Source organism: Terrapene carolina, unplaced genomic scaffold (assembly GCF_002925995.2).
Source record: "Terrapene carolina triunguis isolate 2854851 unplaced genomic scaffold, T_m_triunguis-2.0 Scaffold142, whole genome shotgun sequence".
Lineage (NCBI taxonomy): Eukaryota > Metazoa > Chordata > Testudines > Emydidae > Terrapene > Terrapene triunguis.
Window position 1 is genome coordinate 2,218,588 of NW_020664493.1, and position 12,637 is coordinate 2,231,224.

The 12,637-nt window shown below is 42.0% G+C and overlaps 1 protein-coding gene across 2 annotated transcripts in view; it reads right to left on the bottom strand.

Moving 5' to 3' along the window:
- Nucleotides 1-12,637, bottom strand: part of LOC113406853 (phosphatidylinositol 3,4,5-trisphosphate 3-phosphatase TPTE2-like) — a 35,131-nt gene that overhangs the window by 11,056 nt on the left and 11,438 nt on the right. For both annotated transcript variants that reach the window (XM_026653642.2, XM_026653643.1), the window contains exons 2-8: nt 12,188-12,265; nt 10,479-10,526; nt 9,223-9,384; nt 8,145-8,264; nt 3,755-3,854; nt 1,476-1,539; nt 388-452 (exon numbers count right to left, since the gene is read on the bottom strand). In XM_026653642.2, coding sequence (XP_026509427.1) covers nt 388-452; nt 1,476-1,539; nt 3,755-3,854; nt 8,145-8,264; nt 9,223-9,384; nt 10,479-10,526; nt 12,188-12,265 — 637 coding nt within the window. The remainder of the gene's footprint in view (nt 1-387; nt 453-1,475; nt 1,540-3,754; nt 3,855-8,144; nt 8,265-9,222; nt 9,385-10,478; nt 10,527-12,187; nt 12,266-12,637) is intronic.

The following is a 12,637-nucleotide window of genomic DNA, read 5'->3' on the forward strand; positions in this document are numbered from 1 at the left end:
GGGGAGCTCCAGCGGCCGTTTTTTTTTGCCCCCCCCCCCCCCCCCCCCGCGTCCCGATATTTCACCTGTGTGATCTGGTCACCCTAAATGAAAATGAGGGTAACCTCAGGACACTTATGCAACAAATCATGTAGCTAGAGGACAACCCCAAGGACAGGATGGACAGACTGCACCCTTAATTTTTATGCTTGTGTGATCTAGACATAAGCCCACTAAGTACTGGCCTCTGATTGCAAGTTGGTTTCCTGAAGGCCATCAGAGGCTAGTTTAATCATTCCCAATCTGATCCATATTCAACCTAGCAAAAAAGGATTGGAAGTGGAACACAGAAATTCAGTGCTGTTAAGTTTTGAAGTCACATGCATGAGGGATTTTAGGAGATCTTACCTTTATAGGATTCCTATAGAAAGACTGCTTCCCGGATGATGGAAATGACATTGCAATAATACGATCTATGGAGGAAACATTTATATGTTAAGTCCACAAGAATTGGAAATTGGCAGCGGAGGATGAATCTGAAAGAACTACTATGCACTATTAAAAAGACAAAAAGCTATCAAAAAAAAGTGTAGCTTTGAGAGTGGAAGCACCATTAATGTTATGAACAATTAGTTACAGGCCACCCCACAAACAAGTAGTCATACTGTATCACCAGCAGTAGCTCAGATTTTACATTTGAATTTTTAATGACAAATGTACATTTTCTGCCCGTGTACTGTCTGTACTTTATATGATATTTATCAAATTAACAGCCCTGCAATAATGGATATTCCACCTAGAGGAAATCCTAATTCTCAATCCGCATTCTCTAAACAGCAAGACCTGCTTAAGACAATAGATTAGTTTTGTACCTATCCCCCGCCCCCAGAAAGCTGGCACTTATAGGAGGCCTGCAAATAAGTTATTTAATTTTGTTTTCTGGCCATTCAAAAAAAAAAAAAGTTTTTTTTAATTTTGGTTCAAGTCAACCAAGTGAGGACATTTCAGCAAAATCAAAGAAATTGGAAAAAATTGTTTGAGCTGAAACAAAATGGTCGGTTTGGGCATTTTAAAAACAAAATTAACAAATTAGGGGATAGATTCACACAAACTGTGGTAGTGGGGGCAGGGTGGTGACTATGGCTTGTGGTCAGGGCACTCTCCTGGGATGTGGGTGACCCAGGTTCAAGTCCTTGCTCCACAGCAGGTCTCCCACATCCCAGGAGAGCACCCTAGTTATATAAGAGGTGTAAGGGGGGCACCACAACAACCTCTTCAGTCTTTTTGTAAAAAGAGCACCCAAACCCCTTGTGCATCTAAGAACTGAAATTTTCATTTTCTTTCCTTCAACCGAAACAATTTGCCAACAGACAAACTTATGAACTGTGTTGGCCTGAATATGCATTTTTAGTGAAAAGCCTCAGCTGAAAAATTTCAGCCAGCTCTAACTTTGGAGTAACCAACAGTTCTCTAAAATTACAGTACAAAGTACAAACCAGTAACATAAGTAAGGTCCAGGTCAAAGCCATCTTTTGTATAGCGCCTTTTGTTTTCAGAGACCTGTCAGTCAAAAAGACGAATGAATGAGTTAGAAAGGAGAGTCAAGGGAACCATAAAGATTAGTGAGTGTCTAGAAGGGGGAGTACTGAAGTAGTCCAGATGGTTACTGTTTCTCCTTGTAACTAAGCGTGAGTGGCAGAGCCTCAATCTTCCCCTATCCACTCCAGGTGGAAGTGTACATAGTTAGGCTATATACGCACTATAGAGCAGGGGTTCTCAAACTGGGGGTTGGGACCACTCAAGGGGTCATGAGGTTATTACATGGGGGGTCACGAGCTGTCAGCCTCCACCCCAAACCCCGCTTTGCCTCCAGCATTTATAATGGTGTTATAAATTAACAACACTTGTTTATATATATTTGGGCCGGGGGGAGGGGGTTGCATTCAGAAGCTTGCTATGTGAAAGGGGTCACCAGTACAATAGTTTGAGAAACACTGCTGTAGAGCTTATGTCAACGTAGCCAGCCTAACTCCCTAGTGTAGAGGCAGCATACATCAACAGAAGGAGTTTTTCTGCTGGTGTAGGAACACCACCTCCCTGAAGGCCATTAGCTATACCACCAAAAACACTTCTGTTGGCATAGTTGCGTCTACGTCGGGGGTTTTGTCAGCATATCGATGTCACTAGGGTGTGTCCCCAGCCCCCTGACCAATGTAACTACACTAGTACAAGTGTAGATCAAGCTTAAGACTAGCAAGTGGCTCACACCAGGTAACTCAGCAGCAGCAGTCTCACAAATTTAGAAATGAAACTGCATTTTAGTCAGGCTGTGTGCTCAGGAATTATTTCAATACAGTAATCAGTAGCCAGCAATAGCTGTACTGGAGCTGACCTTATCAAGGCCTTATTCTAGTTAGCGGACAATGCACAATGAGACTTGTCTACACGGATCACAGTTGTATGCTGCATCATATTGCTGAATTGTTAAAGAGTAGCATTTAACCCATGATACAATTCTCCACTAGGAGGGGGTGGGTGGGAGCAGTGGGGGAGAAGATCAGCTTTGTTGCATCTTCACCAATTGCTAAATCAGGGCTACTCCCATGTGCAAGTGAGGCCTTAGAGGGAGAAACACTAGTCAGATCACAAGGGTTACACTTATCTTATGAAAGGATGCCAGGGAATCCTTTGAACTCCTAGTGGGATGCAATACAGCTCAACTGCACTTTAACATTTTAAGTGAAGTAAGGGACAGATCTCACTCACACACACACACACACACACACACACACACACACACACACACCCGCCCCCCTTATAAGGTCTTGCAAAATTTTTTTTCTATTAACGAGTTTTGATGCCTCGGGTAAACTCTAGCCATATAAATATCTTGGAAATTTCTCAATTAGTCTACATTTGACAGGCAGGATGCCAGTGGAGTATTGATTTTGTCCCCTAAAGCCCCAACTTCTGTGTGCATTTCAAATTGACCCTACATTAAGAGTCTGGGGGAGGGGAGAAGAGAAGGAATAGTTTACTTTTTATTCAAAGCTATTTGGTATGTCTAAACATGATGAAATGGAGTTTTAATATCAGATGCTACCAGGAAGCTAAAACTTGAAGGCAATTTCTATTCTGTTTATACCTGCAGAAGATGCATTACAATAAAAGCTTTTGCCTCGGATTTTAATTGTAGCCATTCATTTATAGATTCATGGGATACAGCAGATTTTCTTTTCTCTGCCCTGCCATGCAAGTTTGCTCAATATAAAATAGAGTCGAGCCAGAAAATGGAAGGACAGAATTGGCTACTTGCATCAGGTAGTCATGGCATCACAGCAGTGCCATCACACCACTGTAGTGGGACAATGGCGTTTTAGAAGACGTGACCCTATATTGGAGAGTAGAAACACTGCCGAGTGCAGAAATGGTTCTCAACTACCCAATGCCCTAACTCAATACCTGTTCCTATCAATCACTAGAACAGATTGCCTTAGTGGAAGAGGCAGAATCCTGTTACTAGTCTTCTGGCCTGCAGTTCTGACTGTTTTAGAATGAGAACTGTGCAGCATTAGGCATGGGGGAGGGAAACCAGAGTGCAGAATAAACTAAGACAGAAACAAATGGGAGGGAGGGAAGCAGAAGGAGATGGGAACAAAGTGAAAATTCTTATTACTACCCTTCACTGCTGAAGTCAGTTACTGCTTTAAGAATATAAGGAGAGTTTGAAAACTATAATAGCACATTCAGACAAACTGCTATGAAGCTAACTTACCATCCTCCTGGTCACCTTTTCTAGTTGTTTCTTTTGCGAGGCCAGGCGAAATATTCTTATCAGAATGATAATTCTCAAAGCTCGAAGGACGATAACCATTCTAGCAAAGAGAGGAAGAGGTTAGCTTTTCAATGGAATAGAGCTGGACAGAAGATGTAAATTATATTTTGCCAGAAAGACTGAAATTTTGTTTTGTTCCAAATGAGGATAAAAGCCAACACTGCTTTTTTTGGGTCAACACATTTTGATTTGATAACTTCAAGGTATTTTATTTTGATTTCAACCTTCCATTTAGGTTTTTTTTTTTTTTTAAATTCTAACAAAAAAAGTTGGAATTTTCTATTCCAGAAAGTGTCAAAACAGGATATTTAAATAGTCAAAATGCTTTTCTGTGCCCCCGTCCAGTGAAATTGTGTCAAACTACAAAATGTTGCAAAATCACGTTACAACAAAACTGCATTTTTCTGATGGCAAACTATTTAAATGCAAGTTTTCTGACTGGCCTCACAATGAAGCCAGCCAGGAATTCACCTACGGAGATAGTTTTCATTGCTTCACTGCTGTGCATAGTGATGATGCCAGCAAGTATAGTCTCACCCTACCTATCCCTGTAGCAATAGTAAGATCTCCACAATATTAGGCAAGCCATAACACTCCAGATCTTCCTGTTTCCCAGTTTATATCCATGGTATACAAGGTCACTGTACTCATTTGGGTATGTTAACGGCTCTTGGTATTGAGAAGACATCAAGATCAAGTGTGCACCTTTGGCTCCTTACTCCATGGATGTGTAGTGTTTTATGCAAGAAGTTCAGGAAAATGGAGCAGTTCTAGAATCCCAAATATAATCACTCATCCATTTGAGGGAAAGAGGATAATGGATATTCTCAGAAGGAAGTTTTGAAGTAGTAAGACAATTTTCTCCTGATGCAAGTGGTTTTAGGAAAGCATGTTACTGTTTAGAAGGCTTCCCTTAAAGTATGCTTACTCTGCAATCATGACAGCCCATGTAGCTGTACCCAAAGCTAGCCTTCATTGAGCTAGCTTGCTAAAAAACAGCAACTTAGCCACAGTAAATAGGCTAGCTGCCTGGTTATGTACCTGGGGTCCCAGGCAGGATTGTAGTCAGGCCCTTAGCCCAGGCCACTGCCTGTACTACACTGCCATTTTTAGTGAGCTAGTTCAGTCAAGGCTAACTCAGGTGTGCCGACACACGCTGCAATCACACCTCCCAATTGCTGTGTAGACATACCCTAAATGCCATCCCAGGAAATGCCCTGTCCTACAAGTGATAAGATTACCTAGGGTACAATCAAAGTACACAGTTGTGTGAAGGACATGAGACTGCTCTATTAATTTATGATTGTCCAACTACAGTAAGGGATGTGCACTATTTGACTATATGGAGTAGAGTCAAAAGGTGCTGGGAGCCTAAAAATCAGGACAGCACGAGACCTTGTCTATAGGAAAAAAGTTTTGCTGGGATAGCTATGTCAGCAAACCCTCTAGTGTAGAGGCAGTTGATATCAGCATAGAACGGCTTTTGCTGGAATAGCTTAAGGTCTTCTATGCCAGCAAGAGGTCTTCTACGCCAACATAAGCTACATCTACACTAGGGCTTATAGTGGCATAGTTATGTTCATTTAAAAAAACCCATACTCTTAACTGATAGCTATGTCAGAGAGACAAGGTAGTTGAGGTAATATCTTTTATTGGACCATCTTCTGTTTGTGAGCTCTGTGGCTCAAAAGCTTACCACCAGAAGGTGGTCCAATAAAAGATATTACCTCACCCACTTTGTCTTGCTCAGATCCTGGGACCAATACAGCTATAGCTAACTGACATAACTATATGTAGTGTAAGTTTTAAGTATAGACCAGCACTAAACAGGTAAAGAGTCTTTCTGGAAGTGGGAGGGTCAGTTAAGGGCTGCTGGGAGAAACAGGTTGACAGAAAGGTTCTGCAAAGAGCCTGAAGATCATAGAGTATCAGGGTTGGAAGGGCCCTCAGGAGATCTAGTCCAACTTCCTGCTCAAAGCAGGACCAATCCCCAATTAAATCATCCAACAGATTTTTGCCCCATATCTCTAAATGGCCCCCTCAAGGATTGAACTCTCAATCCTGGGTTTAGCAGGCCAATGCTCAAACCACTGAGCTATCCCTCCCCCAAAGATGGGCCTACCTGGCTAACATGGGGAATTTGGGAGGGGGGGGAAGGGAGAGAAGAGAAATAGGAAGCTCTAGGGAGACAGCTACAGATGGTTTTATTGTTTTAAAATCCTTATTCTTACACTATGCGGTGTTCCTACTGTTAAAACAATACCTTGTTTTAGAAAAGGCTGCATGGTCACTCTGTATATACCACTGGTCACAGCTCCCGAAGGTCAGAACTGCAGATAATGAACCTATGTTGGGCCTGCTGAAGTAATCACTGTTAGTACATAGGGGTCTATAACCCAAGGTCCTGGTCTTAGGTTGTCTATAGCACCAAGCTCATGTTGGTGCAGCTATACCAGTATAGCCCACAGTGGGCAGGGAAAAGAACTTTACATAGGCTCTGTAGTGTGTTGACATGGGCTATGCCAGCATAGCCCACTAGTGTAGATGCAGCATACACCAATGGTTTTTCTGCCACTGCAGGAACATCTCCCCAAACAAGGATATTAGCTATGCCAACAGAAGTATTTGGTCAGCAGAGCTGCATCTACACTGGGGTTTTTTGTTGGAATAGCTACATTGGTGGGGTGGGTTTTTTCCCCTGACCAATGTAGCTATGCTTGTATATGTTTTAAGTCTAGAGCAAGCTCAAGAGTGGGAGAACTGCAGGATTCACCTTGAGAGGTGAAGGCCCAAGCTTGTCACTTGTGAGGTTGCTCTCAGAGACACCCCCATATAGAGGGGAAACACTGCAGCTAGATCTGTAACCATGAGGACTTGTTTGGAGACCATAGGTTGAGATTTTCATAGCCATCCAAGGGATCTGGACACCATTTCTAAAAAATTAACAGGAAGTAGGCATTCAATTTCCTTAAAGGAAATTTAAGATGAGTTAGAAGGTAAACAGTTTACATATCCTGTGAAAGTTTTTGAAATTTCAGAATTTTTCTTGTTCAACCACATTGGGACACGACTGAGTGCTTTTGAAATTTTTGCAAAGAGACCCCTTTACAGCCATTATAGTCAACAGCCCAATGGTTAGGGCACTCATCTGAGACATGTGGGACCCATGTTCAAGTCCCTGCGCTGCCTGAGGTGAACAAGACTTGAATCTGCATTTCCCATATCAGAGGCAAATCCCCTAACTACCAAGTCAATTTCTCTGGCCCAATGAGTATTTACTGTATAGAAAGTAGAACAGTTCTAGCAGGAGAGTGAGAATCATTTTCTTCCCCTTTCCCACTGAACCCAAGAAACCTTCCCAACAAACGGTTCATTGAAACTGACCCTTTCCCACAAATTTGATTTCCACAAATTGTTAGTTTGACAACTTCTCAACAAAAATCCCCTGCCAGCTGTAGCTGGAAGTACTCTGTTTTTTGATGCTGAAGTTTTCAAATCTGCCAAGTATATCACATCACACACATTATTCTAATGACACTTTAAAAACTAAAGTCAAAAGAAGCAAGAGTTAATCCTTCCTCCAATCAGTTGTAAATGTAAGTAAGGTTTCCAGTTTATAACACTAGTTCTGATTTCTGCAGTTTACTTTTAAGACAAATTTTGCTGAGTAAGGCTATGTCTACACTTCTAGTGCCTGTACTTGACACACTGCTATATGTGTAGCCACATGCCATGCTGAAAGGCTCCAGCATCAGTGAAAGGCTCCACTGCCTCATCACCACCAGAGCCTTTAAAAAAAATTGCAGTGTAGACCTGGAAGGCACTGCTTGGTTATGTAAAGTATATATCCTGAGGGTCCAGGTATTTAGGGCACTCTACTCACCTAAGCTGTGCCTCAGTCTACACTGCTATACACTGCATGCCCAGCTAGCGTGTGTGTATGTACTCCACATGCCACTGTAAGTGTAGTGTAGTGTAGTGTAGTGTAGTGTAGTGTAGTGTAGTGTAGTGTAGTGTAGTGTAGTGTAGTGTATGTTAAAAATGCTCTCTCTGGCATTATGCAACACCTGTGATCTCCAAAGCACTCTGACTCCCAGCAAAGAAAGCCTTACAGGGTCCACAGCAAATTTTTCAACACTGCAAAAGAGCCAGGGAAGAGATCAGATAATTTGGGTATAACATTTTGTAAACAAAAACATTCAGGTGTTCAGGGTTCTTCCCCTATACTCCCTTCAAAAAGCAGAAGCGCTAGACACTAGCAAGTTTTAGAAGGATTTATAGAGAAATGTAATTATCTCTTTTCTAAGCCATTAAATCACACACTTCTTACCTTGGGATCTTGTCTGCACCACTGAAGTCAGAGAAAGAATACACCATATTAATTAACAGGGTGCCCACGACAATCACCGCATCTAAAGTGTTCAGTTTGGACTTGAAATAATTGCGGAAGCTGAAATACAAAAGAAGGGAAGCAGAGACAAAATTGGGGGGGGGGGGGAGGGGGAAGATATCTAAAAGTACTATGAGGAGTGTATATTCCATATTGCTACAAAGCATTGCTCATGGATGAATTGGTCCTCAATAGCCTGTTTGTTACTCCATTAGGAGTAAAACAGATTTTTATCAATCCTTTACAAACCTGACTCCACTTAACACCAAGTCACAGACCAGTTTAAAAGGAAGATTGAAAAGAATTCCCTCCTCCCCTCTTCGTTCAAATCTCAACTTAAACACTCTTCCTATGAAGCCTACCAAAACTAGCCAGCCCACATACCATGCTGCAGCAGTATACCCAGTGGTACAATTGCAATGCTTTAAATCTCTTCTGGACAGCCAGGGCAGTTTGTATTTGTATTATTTCTGTCCATTTAGGACTATCTTCTGTTATCCTCATGCAGAGTAGCACCAGAGTAATGCCTTTAGAATTAATGGGCCTATTTAAGAACTCTGGTACTACAGCATTTTGCTCTCTACACAGACTGAATTTATTATTTTACTGCAGTAGCACCTAGAAGCCCTAGTCATTGGGTTATGCTCCATTGTGCTACTAACTGTTCAAACAGAACAAAGACAGTCCCAGCCCCAGAGAGCTTAAAGTCATGCTAAGAGTATTCATGAACAGTGCTTCCCAGTTACCTGTACAAACCAATTAAGAGTGCTAGTCATTGCAGATAATGAATGAATTGCCAGTGTCAGGGACCAGCACTGGGAACCTCACAGGACTGATTCTGGTCTCACACTAGTGAGTCTGGGGTAACAATCAGTGCAGTTACTCCTGTGTAAGTGAATTCAGAGTCAGACCTCACATATCCACTGTGCAGATTCTTTAGACGTCAGTGCACATTTTTAAAGTATCCCTATACAAAGATGTCTTGCTGAACTTTCAGGCCCATGGGCATTAATCTTACCCCTCAACAAACACTCGCAGGAGAACATCCACGAGAAAGAAGAGCGCTATTGCCAAGGAAACGCCTTCCAGGGTCTCTCTTATGCTCTTTTCCTTGTCACGAATAGCTAGGTCCACAATCACAAGAGTAATGTCCACAAAGATGAGTACAACACCAAATATTCTACAACACCAAAAAAGAAAAGTCAGCTCTCAAGAAAGAGGGAAAGTACAAAAGTATTACACTCCTCATTGCTTGATGTGCACAAAGTCATACAGTTGCTCACAATTTTAAAAATGAAAGCCACTTTTGCAAATAAGTCTAGTATTCCCTTATTTTATGCCTGTTCTGAACTCATGTTTCCCAGATTTGTTTTAATAACGACTTTTCCCTCTTAAAATAAAGAGGGATACATATTCACTATGCCTGTTGAGAATGCAGCACCCTCTGAAAGCTGCACAAGCCTTCATTCACACTATAGCTGCCAAGAGAGCATGGCCAGCCACTCTGTGGCAATTTAACCCATGCCAGGATGCAAGGATAACCTGTGGGACAACTCTAGCCAGTGGTGTTAGGCTAAGAGCCAAGAGAACCACAAGTTCTGTGTCCAACAACCTCGAAGCTGCTTCATATTCATGTCAACATGCCAGCTTTATAGAATACATGTTTAAAGACTGCTCAAACTGTCATAGCATGCACCACCTTCTCTCCCAATCAGGCTGAGTAGTGTCCTTGTAGTAACTACAGCAGTTGCTGTAACATAGTATATTTTTGTTAGATCAATACAGTTTAGCTGCTAGAAACAAGCAGAGCCACTACCATGTGACCAGCTAGCTCTCCAAGGACCACCTCTAGACCAGGTGATTAATTGGGAGCCTCTGCACCAGGGGTGGGCCAACTTTTTGGCCCAAGGGCCATATCGGGGTTGCAAAACTGTATGGAGGGCCGGGTAGGAAGGCTGTGCCTCCCCAAACAGGCTGGCCCCTGCCCCTTATCTGCCCCCTCCCACTTCCCATCCCGACTGCCCCCCCTCAGAACTCCCAACCCATCCAACCCCCCTGCTCCTTGTCCCCTGACTGTCCCCTCCCAGGATCCCCTGCCCCTAACTGCCCCTCAGAGGAACAAAATAAATAAATAAAAATAAAAAAAGAGATAGTTTGGAAGTTACTATTCTGTAGCAAACTGACAAGAAAGTTTAGTTAAATATGTTCTACTTTATTTATATTGCCTTTCAATATCCATGGCTGCATACAGGTTATGTATTTATCCACACATACCTGAATCCAAATGACATCACAAATGGAGAAATCTTTTTTTTAACAGTACTGTTAAAAGAGGAACAGAATCAAAAGTCAGTGACTATCAGATGCAGTGGTAGACTTCAGTATTAAGAGTCACATTAAGATTTGTTATTGCAAACTTGCCTGCACCTTTGCTGAATTTTAAGAGCTACTTGAAGAATGGGTATGAATATCTGTAAATATATGATAGACTCCTAGATAAACATGTAATCTTTGCATCTGAAAAAGTGGGTTTTTTACCCACGAAAGCTTATGCTCAAATAAATCTGTCTTTAAGGTGCCACCTAACTCCTCGTTTTTATGTAATATCTTTCTATCAACTGGTGACAAGTAAAGATGTCAAAGAGGAGGACACCTCTTGGACCATAAAACCTAAGTGTGTTCACACACTCAGGAATGCAACGTTACCCCCTTCTATTTTTCTTTAATGTTCTATATGCTTTCCTTCAGGGCCGGCTCCAGGCACCAGCTTAACAAGCAGGTGCTTGGGGCGGCCAAGGGAGAGGGGCGGCACCTGCGGCAATTCGGGGGCGGCAGGTCCCTCACTTCCTCTAGGAGCAAAGGACCTGCTGCTGAACTGCCGCCGCCAATCACGGCTTTTTTTTTTGCTTGGGGCGGCAGAAATGCTGGAGCCGGCCCTGCTTTCCTTTCAAGCTAGGTTTTGAAAGATGTATATACACGTTCGTGATTGAGATTCAGAGTTTCTACAGAATTTTTGAGAGGAGCCTTTAATTGCAGATTGTAAAGTTATTACAGATCGTAAATTGAGCTGAAGATGCTACTAAGGCCATCCCATGTACATGTTGAGATGAAGTGACAGCAACTGATATCTGAATCTAGCCAAACCTCAGTTTAAAAGAAGGGTCTTCTACCTTTAGTGCCACTGCACGAAGATAACATGGCATTCAGCTCGACTTGTTCATCTCCAAACAAATGTATCATTTGAATATATGAACAAGTAACTTAATCTTTGACTAAAGAGTGGAAAAATTAGTAAGCAAATTTTAGTTTTCCTGCCCCCCATAACTCATTAAACCTGTAAGGTCCTGATTCTCCATTGCATTACTTTGGTTTTATGAACTGAGTTACACAGAAAGCATCAGACTTTCAATGCATACTTCTGCTACAAAAAGCCACTAAAGAGATCAAGGAGTTTAAATTAATTTGGGATCCATTTATGTCATAATTAAAATAGACTTTTCAGAATTTCCACATTGGACAAAACTACTAGCTGAATAAGCTTTGCTTTGTTCTTTCCACTGTACATTCTCCAAGACTGAATGCAGAATCTGTCCAGATCAGAGTATTTTATGTTTGCAATGCACACTTCTGAAACTCTAGAGTCACTGATAATTTTGTAAATCTCAGACATGGTTTGTCAGTAGGTATTTGTACTTTATGTATTTCACACCAATTAGTTTGCCAGAAGGAATACTCATGATATTTCTCTATAAGGTGGACTCTGAGCCAGACAAGTTACATGCTTTATAAAAACTAATAAGATTGAAAGCAAATATATAGCAAAGTCTTCTGAACCTATGACATTAGGTTTTCTTACTAAGCAATGACCTACTGAGCTCCTTTTCAACATTTCAGCAAGCCATGCTTCCTTCTCAATTTTGGCTTGGGAAACTGCACTAGACAGTTTATTTTGCGCAGCAAAGATTAGAACAACTTTAACTTACCGGGAGCAAGTCTCTGGTTCATTATCCTCAACGCAGCCATCATCAATCTTTATGCTGCCCTCCCCCGTCTTTTGAAAGCTGCCAAAAAATAACAAATCAGACTAGGTCTTAGGATGGCTGCCCCCTTGAAATAAAGCACGTTCAGCTCCCGTGTGCTAGAAGGGGTGCTCTTCTCAGGTCGAGTAAGAAGCTAGGACACCACCAGGGGCCAGAGCAGGGGTTCTCAAACTGGGGGTCATGACCCCTCAGGGGGTTATGAGGTTATTACATGGGGGGGGTCATGAGCTGTCAGCCTCCACCCCCAAAGCCCTGCTTTGCCTCTAGCATTTATAATAGTGTAAAATATATTTTTTTAAAGTGTTATTTAGGAGGGGGTCACACTCAGGCTTGCTGTGTGAAAGGGGTCACCAATACAAAAGTTTGAGAACCACTGGGTTAGAGCGTGTGCAA